Below are 17,265 nucleotides of genomic sequence, written 5' to 3' on the forward strand. Positions count from 1 at the left end.
GCGCCAGCCACGCCTCTCGGAGCCTCGCAGTGCGCGGTCCCAGGCCCGGAAATACGCTGGCTCCCCCTCCACAAGCTGCTGGCCCCCGGCCCACCGCCCTCCCCTTCCTGCACAGCGCCCACCCGCCCCCATGAGCCCCGCACCCCCAGGCCCTCTTGCTCAGCCCGTGTGTCTGTCACAGCCCTGAGGCACATGCGGGCAGACCCGGACCCCACGGTCAGCTGCCTCGCCACGCAGACCTCCTACATCCTGGAGGCCAAGGAAAAGACGTGGGTCACCAGCTCCACCTCCTGCTTCTGCTCCAGGAGGCTGCGGAAGGCCTACTGCTGAGCCTGCGGCTCATCAGACGAGACTGCGGCAATGGAGACCATGGCCTGGCTTCTGAGCCCTGCTCTAGACGAGGGGTGTTCCTGCAGAGCTTCTGTAATAAAAGGAGAAAGCGGAGACTTCCAGCTGGGGCGTTGCTTTGTCTTCTCTGGAGCCCACTCCCACCCACTCCCCGTCCTGCGGGTCTAGGCGGCTCTCCCCGCCCTGCCCGCACTGCCCAGGGCCTGGCTGCCAGGGCGAGGGGGCTCTGTGAGCATCAGCTTGAACTACTGATGGGAAAGCTGGAGGAAAGCGATGATGGGATTCAGGGGGTGTGGGCAGGGCTCCTGGCTATAGGCAACGGCAGCCTCCCTGGTTGATTTAAGCGGGAGGACAGCTTATGGGAGCGTGTGAGTCAGCTCCTGAAACATCCCAGGAGGCCAGAGAGCTGGACACTGTGCTCCGGACCCAGGGCGACTCCACAGAATGCCACCCTGCTGTCCTTGACCCAGCCAGACCAGCCTGGTGACAGCACTCAGGTCTGGATCCTGAAAGCCTGTTCCTCCTGCCACCCGAGAGGTCAGCCGGGTGAGCACCCGCCGTCTCCCGCTGCTCCTGCTGGAACCGGCCCTGACAGGGACCATCCCACTGTCCCTAGAACAGCTCTGTGTCCACACGGGGTCCCTGGCTGTTCCCACCATCTCTGCCTGCTCTTGCCAAGGAAGCAGAGGTGCTCCTGTTACCCCCAAGCTCAATCAGCTGGCCCTGGACAGAGCTCTAAGCGCCCCATGGCCTCTGTGACCTGTACCTGAACCCCCAGGGACACACGGAGCACCCACACTTCCCTCTCAGCGGTGACAGTGCTCCCCCACCTTGTCTGAGCCTGGGCAGCGGCTGGAGTCTCTGACATGATGACCTCAGAGGCAGAGCTAAAGCCCGCACTAACTGTGGCACCGGCCAGAAGCCTCTTCTGCCCACGGCCTCTGTCACCAGCTGGCACTGGGGGCCTCACCGGTCGCACTCCTTGCAGGTGGAGGTGTGAGGGGAACCCCACAAGACTCGGGGAGCATGCGCTGTCCCAAAGCGCCTCTGAGGTCACTGCTTTGCGACAAGCAGAGTCGGAGGGTGGATCTTATTCAAACCCACCAGCAGGTCGCGCGCACTGGTATAGGACCTGCTTCAGGGACCACCAGTCCCCTAGCCTTGGGCACGCCAAGTGAAGGGGCCCTGTGGGCAGAGACCAGCGGGGCAGGAAACAGACTCTAAGGCCCTCTTGTCCCGGGATGGTCTAGACCAAGTCTGTTGGCTTCTGGGCCTCACTTCCCTTCATTTGTAAATTGAGAGGGTTGGAAAAAACGATTTTTAAGATGCCACTTAGCCCTGGCAATGAATGTGTTCGTGCTTAGTTGCTAAGTCATGTCTAACTCTTTGTGACCCCGTGAGCCATAGGCTGCAGATTCTGCCTATGGGATTCTCCAGGTAAGAATACTATGGAGTGGGTTGCCATTTCCTCCTCCAGGGGATCTTCTCGACCCAGGGATTGAACTCGCGTCTCCTGCATTGACAGATGGGTTCTTTTTACCTGGGCTTGTATCAGATTTTGAGAGGTGACGCTTGTTTGGGAAAGCCACCTGGTAACTTACATCCCACACAGAATTTCTCTTCTTGAGACTCGCTTATTTCCCAAGTTTTCTATAACAAGCAGTTATTACTCTTACAATCTGGAGAGAAGAATCCCACATGAAAGGAATAAAAAGGGCCGTCACTTGGTTGGCTGTTCCTGCCTCCCACCCCTAAGTGCCTTGGCATCTTGAAGACTTGAGTTTGGAAAAACCATCTTTTGTGGCCAGCGTCTGGCTGCAGTTGGCTCCAGGCCTCTGACAAGTTCAGCAGCGCTGGGGCCACCTCTTCTGGTTTCGCCCACACCCCGCTTGGCTGGCCCGAAGCTGGCGACACCTAGTCACCGCCTCCTGCGTGTCAGTGGCTCTGTCCCCAAGGACAGATCCTATGTGAAAGACGGTCTGTGGGGAGCAAGAATGGGGTGAGACTGGGTGGGAGGTGGCCTGGGTGGGACTCCATCAACCAGCTAGGAGCCAGCGCTACCCCCCAGGGTGGGGAGGCTCCCCACCTGCCCTCACCCCAGGGCTGGGGGCATACGTCTCTATCAGTGGCTCAGGGTTCCCCCCCGCTTACCAGGCCCCTTCTGCCTGAGGACCAGAAGCCTCCCAGGGGTGACCTCTTTCTGACCACAGCATCTTTGCCTCCTGCAGACACACGGCCCCGCCACCAGCCCATCACCAGCTGTGGGTCTGGATCAGCGGCAGGGCCTGTGCAGGCTGACAGCACAGCTTGGATTTGTGTTTGCAAAACAAAGCAAAGAGACACCCTTGTCTTAATACAAACATCAGAAAGGAAAGCTTTGAGATAGCGCGGGAGTGCAGAAGCTGCAGACGGGCCCCAGCCTCCCTGCCCGCGTGCCTGGGGTGGTGGGGGTTGGTGTGGTGATGTGTGGTTTTCAAAAGGGAAAGGTAGGTTTAGATGGTTTGTTCCATCTCATCATGCCACCCTCCAAGATGGCTATTATTTCTTTCTTTCTTCATTTGTTCCCATGCTCACTCTTTAAATGTTTGTTCAGCATCTGTGGCTGCAAGCCACCAAGAGGGAATACAGACAGAAACCAACTGAAGTCAGTACCCTTCCCCCCAAAGAGGGTAAATTTTGTGGTCTGGGAATTACATCTCAATAAAACTATTATTGAAATGTTTTCATTAGAGCTGAGCCTGACAAAGTAGAGAACCGTACCCAGAGCGGGGGCAGGGCAGCGGTGGGGGGTTGGGGGCGGGCATGGACTTGGAAGTACACAGAGTCCTGGGCTACACGAGCATCACTGATGCCTGGGGAACCCTGGTGACAGACAGGACCTGGTGAGCTCCAGGCTCGGGGGCACCTCCGTTTTACAGGAACAACTATGCCTTCCAGGGTGACGAGCATGTTACAGGGTTGTTGGGCATCTCATAGACGTTTTTACGTTAAAAATAGGGCTTTCAGTTTAAAATAATGGGGCTTGGTAACTCTTGACTTCCTATTTTTAAAAGATGTTTGCTCCTTGGAAGAAAAGCTATGACCAACCTAGACAGCATATTAAAAAGCAGAGACATCACTTTGCCAACAAAGGTTGTCTAGTCAAAGCTATGGTTTTTCCAGTGTTCATGTATGGATGTGAGAGTTGGACTCTAAAGAAAGCTGAGTGCTGAAGAATTGATGCTTTTAACTGTGGTGTTAGAGAAGACTCTTGAGAGTCCCTTGGACCGCATGGAGATCCAACCAGTCCTTCCTAAAGGAAATCAGTCCTGAATATTCATTGGAAGGACTGATGCTGAAGCTGAAACTCCAGTACTTTGGCCATCTGATGCAAAGAACTGACTCATTTGAAAAGACCCTGATGCTGGGAAAGACTGAAGGCAGGAGAAGGGGACAGAGGATGAGATGGTTGGATGGCATCACCGACTCAATGGGCATGAGTCTGAGTAAACTCTGGGAGTTGGTGATGGACAGGAAGGCCTGGCATGCTGCAGTCCATGGGGTCGCAGAGTCAGACATGACTGAGCGACTGAACTAACTGAATGGGACTTAGAGGCAGAACCCGGTGTCTTGGTGGTTAAGAATCTGCTTGCCAATGCGGGAGAGGCAAGATACTTGGATTCGATCAATGGGTCAGAAGATTCCCTGGAGAAGGAAATGGCAACCCATTCCAGTGTTCTTGCCTGGACAATCCCCATGGACAGAGGAGCCTGGCGGGCTGCAGTCCATGGGGTTGCAGAGTCAGACACGGCCGAGCGTAAGTGCAGCTACACAGAGGCAGAGCACAGAGGAGCTTTAAGGCAGTTGGGGGGAGAAAAGGGAAGATGAGACTGAGAAGCCCTGATCTGGAGGCCAACATCAGGCCCCAGGGAGCCGTTCTCGAACCTGATCGTTTGTCTCATCCTCATTCCGTCTGGGTGTGGGGTCACCTTCCACCCCAGGCACAGGATGAGGGCCAGCCCTGCCTGCTCCTCAGAGCCAGACGCCGGCAAGCCACCTCCTCTCTGAGACTCTTCTCACTTCAGAAAGCGCCAACAGTGCCCGTCACACAGGTCATGACCATCCGATGGACGATGCCGGGAACAGTGTCGGGAATGGAGCGGGCACCGTTCTGAAGCACACGGCCCCGCTCCAGCTCCATGCCTGTCCCAGGAGGGGGTCCAGGGAGGCTTGGGGGCTGGTAGCTCCCTGGGTGGGCCCCCAGCCCACCACACGTGCGGCAACCCTCATGCTGGGCCCGGCCCAGAGGCCAGGCCCCCGCCCCAACCTGGGGAATGACCACCCGCTCAATGTCCGTGGCCCTCAGCGTCACACCACGGACAACGACCATTCGAGTTTTATTCACGACAGCTTCTTCGAACACTCACATCCTGTCTGGGAACAGAAATGTACAGCATGAGCTTAAATAACTTTCATACACTATGTACAGTCATTGGCCAGCGTACAAAACATACATACACCTGTGCGACCACCCAGCGGAGGAGCTGAGCCAAACACAGCCCCGCGCCCTGGCAGGGGATGGCTAGAAAAGAGCTGGTGGGCGGGGCAGGGGTCTTCTCTGACCCTGGGCTCCCCCGCAGGGCCCTCGGGACAGGTGTTCAGAGGGCTGGGCCAGGGAGCTGTGGGGGCCGGAGTGCCCTCTGAGCTCCAGGGGTGGTGGGGGAGGAGAGCAAAGATGCTTCAGAAGCGAGAACTTTCCCGCAGGCTCTGTGCCTGTGCATCAGAAGGCAGGGGAGGGCCTGAGAGCAGGAGAGGAGGGCTCCTGGGGAGAAGCGGCCGAGCCCTGGTTCTGGAGCCCGGCCGGGAGGCCATGCCCAGCTGAGCTCGGCACTGTTTCCTGTGCTGGAGGAGGGGAGCAAAGGGACGGAGGAGCTGGCTTTGGGCCACTTTGGTGGGAAGGAGCTCTAGGCTCCGGCACTGCGGGTGAGGCGAGGCTCAAAGACCAGGGGGTGTGCCCGCACACGGCCCAGACCAATTCAGAGGACTCCGGCAGCCTGGGAAAACCCCCCCCACCCCCAACCGCGAAGGGCAGGAGAGGCCAGGAATCCCTGACTTCACAGCGGCCGCCTGGGGCGCCTCCCTGGCTGGGCGGCACAGGGAGGCCTTTGTGCTTCAATTCACGGGCAGGCAGCAGGGCCAGAACCCTGCACCCACAGGCGGCCCTTCCCAAATGGCGGCTCCCCGACGGCCTCATGGGCTCGGTCGAGCCCGCCTCGGCTCAGCCTCCCTCCCGCCGGCAAGCTCCAGACGTGACGCCAGGAGTGCCTGGGGGCTTCTGGCCGCTTCGGAGGAGCCAGCCCCACTGACAGAAGAGACGCTGGCCTGAGGATGCAGAGAGCCGAGGTCTGGGCCCAGGACCAGGCTGAGAAGGCCAGAAGATGGCCCAGTTCAGGGAGCTCGCCAACCAGCTGCTAAAGCTGTTCCAGGGCTCGGCCCGGGGGGGTGGGGGGGGCGAGGATCCAAGTCAGGAGGGCTGGGGTCAGGCATTCAAAGATTCAGGACATGGTGGGGAAGAGGGTGCCACTCTGGGGCCCAGCCCTCCGACGCTGCCTGCCTGCAGGGCCAGCCTCAAGCCTTGGGGTGGTTCAGAGGGGCAGCACTGCAGGATGAGCCCTGGGAGGGGGAAAGGCCTCAGCGCCCCCCGGGGCGGGATCTCCCAGTGGGCTTGCCCAGGTCGCTGGCTGCTGGACCTGCCTTGTGCTCTCATCTCAACCACTTTGTGCTTCCACATCTAGAAAGCTTGTGCAGGGAGGGGCATGGGGCCCCCACTGGGCACCCTGACAACCCCGACGAGGTGTGCCGACTTCAGAGCTCCGGGGCACGGGTGGGAACTGCTTCCGAGACCCCAGAGTCAGGGCTTCCCGCCAGGACAGCAGAGCCAGCCCGCCATGAGGTAGCGGACTCGTCGGCAACAGCGGGATGCCGAGCACCTCTAGTGGGCAAACGGCCCCCCTCGAGCAAGGACAGGCTTGCAGCCATGGTCCAGGCCCCAGGCGAGGGCAGCCAGTCTTTTGTATTTCTACAGTCTGTAAACAGTCATGAGTATTCTCACATACAGGTCGCAAGGTTGAGCTTTCTGTTGAGCAGGTAGATGGAGGGGCGGGGCCGGGGATAGACGGAGGGGCGGCTTCTCAGCGGAGACCGGGGCTCCCAGTGCCCCTGGGGGGGCCCAGCAGGAGGGGCTTCCGGTCCTGAAGGTGCTGTCCCAGCTCTGCACAGGTCCCTCTGCATGACTTCTCCCCGACGTCTGCCCTGAGTCCAGCCGGGGCCGCTCACGGCGGGATGGCTTTCTTAGCTGGGGAGCAGCTCTGCGCAGCAGGGCAAGGCCCTGTCCTCCTTCCCTCCTCCCTGAGTGTCGCGTGGGGAAGGGTGAGGAGGGCTGCCTCCCGAAGCCCCAAAGGTCACCGTGTTCTCTGGACAGAGCTGGGGCTCCCAGCCCCCCAGACTGAGGCCAGGAAGCACAAGGCCAGGTTAGTCAGAAAAATGCGTGGAAAAGGAAAAGGAAAAGAGGAACATCTCAGGAGTGGGGGTGAGGGGGGGTGGGGGGGTGGGGGGGGTGTGCCCAGCCCCCAGGAAAGAGCAGCTTGGCAGACTCGGCCTCACTGATGGCCCCTCGGGGCCAAGAGGCCCCGGGCGCTGCCAGGCTCAGGGGGGATGCGCGGGGGCGGGGGCGGGGGCGGGGCACACGTCCGAGCCCCTTCCTGGTGGATGCTCTTCTGAGCTGCTTCTGTGTGGCCCGCGTGGGGCTTGGGGAGTGGGGGCTGGGGGCGGGAGGCCCCACGGGCGAGGAGACCCCTGTGGGCGCGGCTGGTGTAAGGCTGCACGGGTGGGCGCCGGGCCCCGCAGAGGAAGGCACGGAGGCGCCCAGTGGCTGGGGGAGGGGTCCCGAGAGCAGCCCCCTGCTGAGGTGAGGCCAGGCCCGGGCTGCAGAGCCCCTGGGGCACCGCCCTGCCCTGCAGAGCACGCAGAGATTCCACCCGACAGCTGCGGGAATGAACATGTGGGGAGGAACTTCAAGTCAGTTTTCCAGGAGGGAACAGCAAAAGTAAAAATTAAAAAACAACATAAATAACCGAAGCGTTCTGACAGTCTCCCCAAAGGAATCTTCCCAGCAGCTCCACTGAGACTGTCAGAAAGGGACCCAAGGAATCGCGGGGTCCAAGGGGAGCGGCCCCTGGTGGCCGAGGGCAGAGGTCAGCTGCAGGGCTAGCTGCCCGCACCTGGTTTGCACGGTTACCTGAGGGCTGTCTTTCTGGGCTCAGAGGCAGGTGCAGTGGCTGGGCCAGGGGGCGGAGGGGAGGTCTGGTCGGCGGGGGCCGCCTCACCGCTCCGACAGGAGTCCCCTGGGCCAAAGGCTGGAAGAAGAGGGTGGCCAGCTGGGCAACAGAATTCGGGGCCAGGAGGAGGGAGAAATAGGGGGAATCGCCCTTTGGCTTCACAGCTTGATTTCCTCCCCGACTGCCCATGCCCAAAAGGTGGTGGATTCGGGGGACAGTATCTCATGGGAAGGCTGGGGGTGGGGGCAGGAAGGGCCACGCCCATCGGCCACACCCTCTGTCCCCTCCTGTGTCCAGGCCGCTGGGCCAAGGGGTAGGCGTCCTCTGACCTCACTGCTAGTGGGGGCCGCTGGGCAGGCGCCGGGCACTCCAGAACTTCACGGTCAGGTCACTGGGTAGAGTGAGAGAGGGCAGTCAATTCTTGCTGTGGGCCAGGCCGGCCACCCCCGCATGAAGGACGGGCTGGAGTCCCCACATCTCCAGGTGTGGCCAGGACCCAGGGCCAGGTGTCACCCAGGGCGAAGGTGGCTGCGGGGGGGTAGGAGGCGGGCGCTGGGCAGGGAGAGGGGCCTGTGGCCATCGAAGCCCAACGGGAGGCTCTCCTGTTGCTATTGTGATCTGTCCTGTCTGGGCCTGAAGGCCCCCCTCTGCTCTCTGCCACCTGGCACCCCTCTCCTGGGGGTCTGTGCCCCGTCCATGCTCGGAAGGAAGGAAGGGGGGCGGGTGTGGCAATCTCGGGCAGGCAGGGTATGGGGCTAGAGAAAACCAATCTCATACCGTTAAGAAGCAGCTCAGATCGAAGTGGAGAAAGAGGAGAGAGGAGAGAGGGGAGGGTGAGAGAGGAGATGAGGGAGGGGGAGACGGGGGGAGGGGAGTGGGGTCATGGCATGGTGGTGGCGCGGCCCTTTATGGCCAGGACTCGGCGCGGGAGGCAGGGGGTGAGTCCAGGGACGTAATTCCACAACTTTACCCGGCAGTCACTGTCGGGCAGGAAGGGGAGGCGGAGAGAAGAGACAGGTCGGAACAGGAAGGAGAAAGAAGAGGCCGTCTGAGCGGCTGCCCGTGGGACAGGGCTGGGCATCCCTGGACGGGGTCAGTGCTGGGGCGGGGCTGGGCATCCCTGGATGGGACCAGCGCTGGGGCGGGGGCTGGGTGCTCCAGGGGCTGAGGAACGGGAGGCAAGCAGGTGGTCCTGGCTGGGGCCCAGCACGCCCAGCCCCACCCCTGGGCGGTGCCCTGGGAAGGAAGGCAGGGGCAGGGTGCTGTGGGGTCTGGACTGGGGTCTGGGCCCACGCCCGCCCGCCTGCCCAGGAGAGGCTGGGAGCAAGAGTGGAGTGCCCCCCTGCCTGGCACCCACCTGGAGGCGGTGAAAATATGCCTGCTGTTGGTACAGATGGCGTTGATGGGGCTGTCGTGGCCTTTGATCTCGCCGATGGGTGTGAAGTTGTCCACGTTCCAGACCTTGACAACGCCCGCACGGCAGGCGCTCAGCAGCATGGGGCGGCCCGGAACGAAGGCCAGGGCGCATACCCAGTCCTTGTGTGCCGTGGGGATTTGCTAGGGAAGGAGGGAGCCGTAAGGGTGGGCAGTGGGGACCCCGTCCCGGGGACGCTGGGGTCCCCTGGTGGGCGGGGGGCAGGCAGCATCGCAGGCCCAGGAGCCAGGCTCTGCAAGGCTCCGAGATGGGCCCTTCAGCCCCCTTCCCGGGCTCGAACCTGAGGCCCCGCACCACTGAAGAGGCCCCGCACGACCTCAGAAGGGTCGGAGGAAAAGGGGGTAACTGGTCAGACGGGGCTGAGAGCAGATTCTTCCTTAGAGGGCCTGCCTGAGGAGGGTGGGGGGCTCTGGAGAGGGTGCTTGGGGCACCAGGGGAAGAGGGTGCAGACTGAGCAGGCGTGGGGGGCTCTGGCTCTGGGTGCAAGGGCCACAAGCCCTCCCTGGGGCCAGCCTCTCCCTCCCTCAGCACCTGCACGAGCTCCTGGTGCTCCAGGTCCCACTTCTTGACGCCGTTGTCCCGGGAGCCACTGAATAGGACGTCCCCCTGGATGGCCAGACACTCGATGCCGTCGTAGTGCGGGGGCTCGAAGTTGTGGGTGGGCCCGATGGTGCCCGTCACGCCCTCGCCCAGCTCGAACATCTGCAGAAGAAGGGCTGGAGGGAGTCCCGGGCCACCCCCCCACACCCGCAGCCACTTCTGCGGGCCAGCTCGAGGTCCCCCAGGCTGGCACTCAGGGTGAAGAGGGGCTCCTGGGGGATGGGGACTGGGGGCAGGGAGACTGACTCAACATGGGTCTGGGGGGTGAGTCTCCTATTAAGGTTTTTTACTTTTTAATAAATAAATGTAGTTCTACTTGCACTTGAAATATTCATCACAAGCCCTCCACCCTGTCTATCTTCTGCTTCTCAGTCTCTGACTTTGAACCAAGGAGCAAAGATCGTCAGTGCCTCCTGTGCTCGTGTGTTCCTCAGGCCGACAGTCACCCTGCTCCCAGCCCTGCGGGTTTTCCCACCATCTACAAAATCACGCTGCCATCTCCCTCCTGCACAGACCTTGCTCCCTGGGAGGGACTGTTCAGTATAAAGCCCCAGGAGTCACATTATTTTTCGTTGAGTCCCAAGGCAGTGGAGGGGGAGGCCAAGCTGGGGAGCGCAGGAGAGGGCCCATCCCCCGAACCCGGCTCCAAGGTCAAGGCCGTCTCGGTACCTTAACGTAGTGGTCCTTGGAGCCGGTCACCACCAGGTCACGCTGGCCGGCAGTCTGGGCGGCCGTCAGGCACATCACAGGGCCAATGTGGCCAGTCAGCTTGGCAATAGGCTGGAACCTGCAGGGCGGAGATGCCCAGCTTGGGGGGATGAACCGGGGGGACCCTGGGGTGGGACAGGGGTCGGCCCCGGGTGAACATGCTGGCCAGGGTCCTGGGGGCTGGGGGGAACAGTGAGGTCCTGCCGCCCAGGGGTCACCTGCCTGCCCCCCGCCCTCCCCGGGCCCCCCACCTGCTGAGCTCCCAGACGCGGACGGCGTTCCCCGAGGCGGCGTAGAGCATGCTGCCCGCGGGGCTGAGGGCGATCTGGTTGATCTGGTGCTCCCCCTGCCCGCTGGTCACTGTGCGGGTGGACGCGGCCGCGCAGGCGTCCCCCGAGACCACCTGGCCCGAGGATCTGCATGCGAGGGAGAGAGGCAGAGTCGGGGGTGCGCCCGCCGGGCGGGCCGGGCCCTGGCTCCCACCCCAGCCCCGACAGCCTGGCGGGGGGAACTCACGTGAGCGTCCGGACGCACTTGGCCGAGTCTCGGATGTCCCACACCTTGATGTAGGAGGCGGACACGGAGAACACGAGCCCCGAGTGTCTGCAGTACTTGATGGAGACCACGTTGTTGGGGTGGCCCTTCAGAGCCGCGATCTCCTGCCCCGTTACCAGGTTCCACATCTTACAGCTGCGATCTAAGGGGAAGTGGGGACTGCCGCGTCACATCCCCACACCCCACAGGGCCGCCAAGGCTCGCGGTGTCCAGGGACTCCCAGAGGAGGCGCTCTGGATCTGGGGGGCCAATGTGGGCTCATGCCTGCTCCTGACAGGGGCCCAGCAGGCACTGCGGAGGAGCCGGGCCTACAGCAAAGCTCGACACGTGCCACCCACTGACCAGTGAGCCACCAAGGGGCAAGCAAACCTCGGGAAAAACCCTGGGCTCAGCTGCCTCGCCTAGACTCACAGCTCTCCCTCCTGCCATGCAGGTCTGTGGGTGTAACACAGCTGCTTTCTGCTGGCAGGCAATCTTTTCAAGTGCCGGGGCGGGTGTGGAGGAGGGTGCTGACGTGAATGATGCTGACACGCTTCCGGGCATTCCGGAGGCAGGCATGGGTGGAGCCCCCGGGGCCAGCTAGGAGGGGAGGCCCGGGGTGGGGAGCCCTGAGCCCTGACAGGAGCAGGTTCCCATGTCCTTGGCCGCAGTCTCGGGCAGAGGGAGCAGGCAGCTGGGAGACCCTGAGCCCACGGGGCCGGCCTAGGTCCCACCCACCTTTGGAGCCCGTGAAGAGCAGCTCATCCGTGGCATCCACGCAGAGCACAGGCTTGGTATGGCCCTCAGCCATGGAGACACACTGCAGCGGGGCCGTCCTGGCGCCCTTGGCTCCTCCAACCGGGGTGATGATGCCCCTTCCCGGGAGAGAGGGAGAGAGGCGCCCGTCAGCCCGGGGCTGCGTCCAGGCTGAGCGAGGCTCCCGGGTACGGGGCACGCGCAGGGGCTCTGGGGCCCCGGGCACCGCCCCCGGAGTCCGAGAGTCATGAAGGCAAGGGCCTGTGGTGTGGCTTCTCAGTCGCCATGCTGAACACTTCCGGGGAGCCAGACCAGCCGGGCTTGGCCAGGGGTCACAACAGCGGGGCCCTGCCCGCAGGAAGACCCCTCCGACCCTGCCTGATCCAGAACCCGAGGCACAGACACCCCCAGGCTGGAGCTGGGCGGGAGAGGCCCCAGAGCTGGAGGGCTCCTCTGCCACCTCAGTAACCACAGGGAGGGTGGGGGGTGTGCAGACGGGGGGCACACAGGCTGCCCGGCCCTTGCAGAGATGGATGTGTGTGCAGGTGTGCACACACGCCTGGTGGGACCAGCGTGATCAGGTCGGTGACTGCCATTCGCACAGCCTGCTCAGCACCATGGGAAGGACGCCCTGGTCCCTCTGTGAGTAGCTACGCTGGGCTGAAGCGACCCTGCCTGCCCGCGAGCCGACGGAGGCCTGTCCTGAGTGGGACTGGGGACCTGGCTACACCCCAGCCTCCGGAGGCCCTGAGGAGGAAGAGCTTGTTCTCAGCTGGGGTCTCTGGGAACAGGCCCCCAGCCCAGGTGCGTGCACGTCTGAAAGCCCGTCTGTCCTCTCCAAAGAGAGCACCCCCGCAATGGGGACGCTGTGGCCAAGAGCATCCGGCGGGACCCACGTCCTGCCCTGCCTGCAGCTGTGACAAAGCCCCAGGCTCTGCCAGCCCACCCTGAGGACAGCGGTCAACCAGGCCTGGCCTCCCTAGGCGTCACACACACATGAACAGCTCCCCACCTCACCCTACCCCAGCTCGCTGCTTCTGTTTTGGCCCAGCTGCGTGGCCAGGGAAGGAACCCCAGGCAGCCAGCTTACAGGAAGACCGCACAGTAAAAGCATAACCCTCCTTCCAGGAGCGAATTCTGGGGGGCGGGTTACAGAAGCATCCCCCCCAGGTGGGAGGTGTAGGGGAGCCTTAGCCCCAGGGAGGGGGGCCCTTTCCCAGCAGGGGCTCAGGCCCACCGGGTCCGGGGACCTGCTCTGCCGTGGGGGGCTGCACAGAGCTGGCTGGGGGACAGTCTCCTGGTATGCCTAGTCCTCGGGCCAGGAGATCTGGGCAGGGGCACTCCTGGCTCAGGGCCAAGGTCACGAGCGAGCCCCTGACCCAGCGGATAAGGTCTGACCCCTCTAGCACCACCAGGCTTTTCTCAGGGGGGCCAGCGCCCCAGGCTCCCATGCCCGCCCCTGCCACCCAGTGACAAGGCGCCAGCAGCCACGCCCTCCCCGAGCCCTCAGCTCCAGCCTGGCACAGTCAGAGGCCACGAAGCACCCAAGAGAGAGGAGCCGGGGTGAGAAGGCAGGAGGGGGTCTGGGGGAGTCACGGAGGGGAGGGACCGCATGCTGAGGCCAGGGTGTTGGGGGTGGATAAGAGGGAGCAGTGAGCCATTCTGTGTGTACCTCAGGACCTCCGACAAAGAGGAGTCGCTGTCATCAGACCTGGGGGCAGAAAATTAGCTGGATTAGGGGGGAGGGGACACACACGAGGGAGCGAGCGGCAGCAGCGTGGGGCGGTCAGAGCGGTTATTCTCCAGGGGGGCGGGAGGAGAGGAGGGGGGCTGCTGAGGGCAGCGGGGAGGGGGCCGGCCTGGGGGCCGGGGGTGCCCCAGCTAACAGGGTGGGGGTGGGGAGGGGCCTGGGGAGACAGGCCTCGCTGGTCCCAGGCTCTTGGCTGCCTCACAAGCTGGGGGCCCGTTGCCCCCCGGAGCAACGTGGTGACTGCTCTCACCCTGCCCAGGAGCTGCCCTCTCCCAGCAGGGACCTGCTGACCCCCAAACCCGCTGTCCCCGGGAGCCTGGACAGTGCTCGGGAGCTGGCTCTGTACACAAGTGGGCCCGACACCAGGCCCACCAGGCAGGACAGGACAGGCTGGGATGCCAGGCCTACCCAGAGCTGCTGAAAAGGACCTGTGACTGTCAAGGTGTGGGGCTTCCTGCCCTGGATGATGTGGAGGTGTCTGGCTGGTGGGGGGGCACCCCGGCTGGTGGGGGGGCACCCTGGATGGTATGTGCGGCTCCCTGACTCGTGTGGGGGTGCCCTGGCTATTATGTGGGGGGCGCACTGGCTGATGTGGGGGCACCTTGGCTGGTGTGGGGTCACCCAAGCTGGTATGTGGGGTTACCCTGGATGGAATGTGGGGGGCACCTCACTGGCAGGGGCACCCTGGCTGGTATGTGTAGCTCCCTGACTCGTGTAGGGGTGCCTTGGCTGTTATGTGAGGTCAAACTGACTGGTGTGGGTGGCACCCTGGTTGGTGTGGGTGGCACTCTGCTGGGTGTGAGGGTGCCCTGGCTGGCACGGGGGCATCCTGGTTGGTGTGCGCAGTTCCCTGGTTTTTGTGGTGGGGGGGTGCCCTGGCTGTTACGGCAGGGAGACACCCTGTCTGGTATGTGGGGGGCACCCTGGCTGGTATGTGGGGGGCACCCTGGCTGGCGTGCGGGTGCCTTCCTTCCACAAGGGGAGACAAAATGGGTCAGGAGAGGAGCAGTATTTTGACCCAGGAAGGGGCATTTCTGTGGGGAGGCGTGGATGCAGGCAAGGGCTACACTTGGTAGCCTGGGCTCCCCTAGAGGACAGCAGCCCCTCCTCCACCATCTAAGAGGATAGAGAAGCCAAGAGGAGACCACTGGGGCTGCAGAGTTTGGGGGTTCCTTGGAGTATTGAGGGCATAGAGGAGAGCATGGGAGGTCCAGGCCTCCCCCTTCCCCAAGGCAGATCCCCACGTGTCAAGATAACCCTCTTTATAATACAGGGAAGACGGTCCTCACGGCTGGTTCACAGCTCAATGGAGTCGCGAGTGTGCAAGCAGGGTGCAGCTTAGGGGCCATCACACTGGGAGGTGAGCGTCCAGCAGGGGTGGTCAGCGGCGGGCGCTGACCCCTCCGTGTGACCGTAACAGGGTCTCCTTCTGTGGGGACAGTCCCCAAGGGGCCCGAGCATGAGCGGTGGGGAGGGGGCACGACTGAAGCTGGGGGAAGGAGCCTCAGAAGAATTGGAGGCACAAGGGACAGGCGAGCAGTTCTGAGGAGGCCCCCGGGGTGCACGGCCACAGCCCCATGGCCTCCTTCCTGCCTTCTCCCGCGGCCCCCGAACACTCGGGGACGGGAGGGGCCCACGCTCAGCACGGAGTGAGACCAGCACGGTGTGTGCAGGGTCTCCTGCTCCCCGCACGCCCGTGGGAGGGCCTACCTGCAGAGCCCTGGCCTGGCCCCCGCCCCGCCCCGACTCCTCGCCCCGCCCACAGACTCCTCGCCCCGCCCCCCCGCCCACAGACTCCTCGCCCCGCCCCCCCGCCCACAGACTCCTCGCCCCGCCGCACCCCATCACCCCGCCCCGCCCAGACGCTTCGCCCCGCCCCATCACCCCGCCCCGCCCCGCCCCGCCCCCAGACTCCTCGCCCCGCCCCGGCCCCGCCTCGCCCTCAGAATCTTCGCCTCGCCCCACCACCAGACTCCTCGCTATGCCCCCGGCTCCGCCTCCACCCCACCGCAGACTCCTCACCCCTACCCCGCCCCTCCGACTCCTCTCCCCGCCCCCGCCCTTACTTGTCCAACGCGGACCCTTGGCTCTGGTTACTGGTGAGACGAGAGAAGACATTTCGGTCGTTGCGGGGCCGGGTGGGAGGGGACGAGGGGGGCGTGAACCCCACGTCTGTGGACCTGGCAGGCGAGTAGGACAGAGTACCGCCGTCAGGACCCGCACCGTCGCCCGTGGGCCACCTGCCCCACCTTCCACCTGGTGGCCACCTGGTTCCGAGTCTGGGAATCCCTTGCTTATCACGGCGCGTGTGTCAGCCCCGAACAAGATCTGCGGGCCTCCCCCATCATTTGCAGACACGAGGCCCCAAGCGCACACGTCCCCAGCTGCGGTCAGAAGAGGCGGCCCTGCCCTCCTCACCCTGCACACAAGTGTCCTTTCCAGTCTATGTCGTGTCATGCTTCTCATATTTCTGTGCTCTTGCTGGTGATGTCACTGATTAAATGGCCCCAGAGCTGCTGCAGGGCAGTCTGGTGTGCGGAGTTCAAGGAAGCTGGGGCGTGATTGATGGAGAAAGCCCGTTAGATGAGCTTTCCTTCAGGCCTGAGCTCTATAGAGGGCTGCTGGCCCCGAGTTCAGGGCTAATCAAAGTTTAGTTGCTCAGTCATGTCCGATTCTTTGCGACCTCATGGACTGTAGCCTACCAGGCGCCTCTGTCCACAGGGATTTTGCAGGCTAGAGTACTGGAGTGGATTGCCATTGCCTTCTCCAGAGGATCTTCCTGACCCAGGGAAAATGAGTCAGTGGTATATATTAGATAAAGTGTCTTTCAGCAGAAACTCATATGCTGGGGTGATGGAAACGCTGTGGCCTGATGCCCTCAAGTACTCCGCCCTATACTTTGCAGGAACAACGGCTCGGGAATCACTAAGTCGGGTTCACAGTGAGGTGACGATACAACACCCAAGACCTCTCTCTTCGGAAGGTGGTCAAGTGCGGCCCATCCTCCCTCCCTCTGGAGAGTCCAGCCTGCACCCCACCACCCCACCCCACGGCGGCTCCAGTGTGTTGACTCTGTCACGGGGGCGGGATGGTTTCTGGGGTCCCCCAGGCGCACGGATGTCCTGCAGCTCCTCCCACCAAAGACCATGGGGTAGAGGGCGCAGAGTGGGGGCTGGACCAGACAGAGGGACCGGAGCACGTCTTCCTCCCCTCAAGGCAGGTGCACGAGGTCACCCTGCCCTCCACTGCTTCACAAGTGACCCCGGAGGCCGCCAACCATCTCAGAGAATTAGGACGACCCAGAGAGGCCTCCAAGCAACCTGCAGAAGCCCTGGGGGCCCCAGGAGTGGCTGAGCAGTTGGGGATCCTACACTGTCCTGTGCCCCTTCCCCTTCCTGGACTCTCCTTATTCTCTCACACTCCCCCCACAGGACAAGACCTCTGAGGCCCCCCAAGGACCCATGGCCCTGAGAGGGGCTAAGGCATACTGGTCCCGTGACCAGTCCAGGCTCCTGCGAAGCCGTCCACACCGAGCTCACGGCAGTCGGCAGTTTTTAGCCTTGGCCTTGGCCACCACCTCAGGCGCTCACGGAGATTGTTTCCTGAGCTGCAGCCGACAAAGCGGGGAAGGGGCCACGGTGTCAGGGGGGTGCGGACGAAAGTGTGTATGACGGGACTGGACCCTGCTGCAGGGTGGGAGCATGCCCTCACCTCATGGGCTGCCCACGGTCGTAGGACTTCCTCCGGGTCAGAGGGGACGTCTCCGCACCGCGAGACTGTCGGGGGCTGGAACACAGGGCCCAGTGAGGCCCGAAGCC

The 17,265-nt window shown here is 63.2% G+C and overlaps 1 protein-coding gene across 4 annotated transcripts in view; it reads right to left on the bottom strand.

Annotated features, from left to right (window-relative positions):
- Positions 1 to 4,707: 4,707 nt before the first annotated feature.
- Positions 4,708 to 17,265, bottom strand: part of KIF21B (kinesin family member 21B) — a 44,562-nt gene continuing 32,004 nt past the window's right edge. Inside the window, exons 26-36 of one of the 4 annotated variants that reach the window (XR_011560981.1) lie at positions 17,159 to 17,233; positions 15,514 to 15,627; positions 13,370 to 13,408; positions 11,680 to 11,816; positions 10,924 to 11,104; positions 10,659 to 10,823; positions 10,369 to 10,486; positions 9,631 to 9,801; positions 9,022 to 9,221; positions 8,442 to 8,644; positions 4,708 to 8,055 (exon numbers count right to left, since the gene is read on the bottom strand). Coding sequence is in view for 2 of the 4 variants with exons in the window: in XM_070768754.1 (XP_070624855.1) it covers positions 8,001 to 8,055; positions 9,022 to 9,221; positions 9,631 to 9,801; positions 10,369 to 10,486; positions 10,659 to 10,823; positions 10,924 to 11,104; positions 11,680 to 11,816; positions 13,370 to 13,408; positions 15,514 to 15,627; positions 17,159 to 17,233 (1,255 nt within the window). In the remaining 2 variants the exon portion in view is untranslated. The remainder of the gene's footprint in view (positions 8,056 to 8,441; positions 8,645 to 9,021; positions 9,222 to 9,630; positions 9,802 to 10,368; positions 10,487 to 10,658; positions 10,824 to 10,923; positions 11,105 to 11,679; positions 11,817 to 13,369; positions 13,409 to 15,513; positions 15,628 to 17,158; positions 17,234 to 17,265) is intronic. The other 3 variants (XR_011560982.1, XM_070768754.1, XM_070768755.1) reach the window with 3 other exon arrangements.

Source organism: Bos indicus, chromosome 16, assembly GCF_029378745.1.
Source record: "Bos indicus isolate NIAB-ARS_2022 breed Sahiwal x Tharparkar chromosome 16, NIAB-ARS_B.indTharparkar_mat_pri_1.0, whole genome shotgun sequence".
NCBI classification, from domain to species: Eukaryota; Metazoa; Chordata; class Mammalia; order Artiodactyla; family Bovidae; genus Bos; species Bos indicus.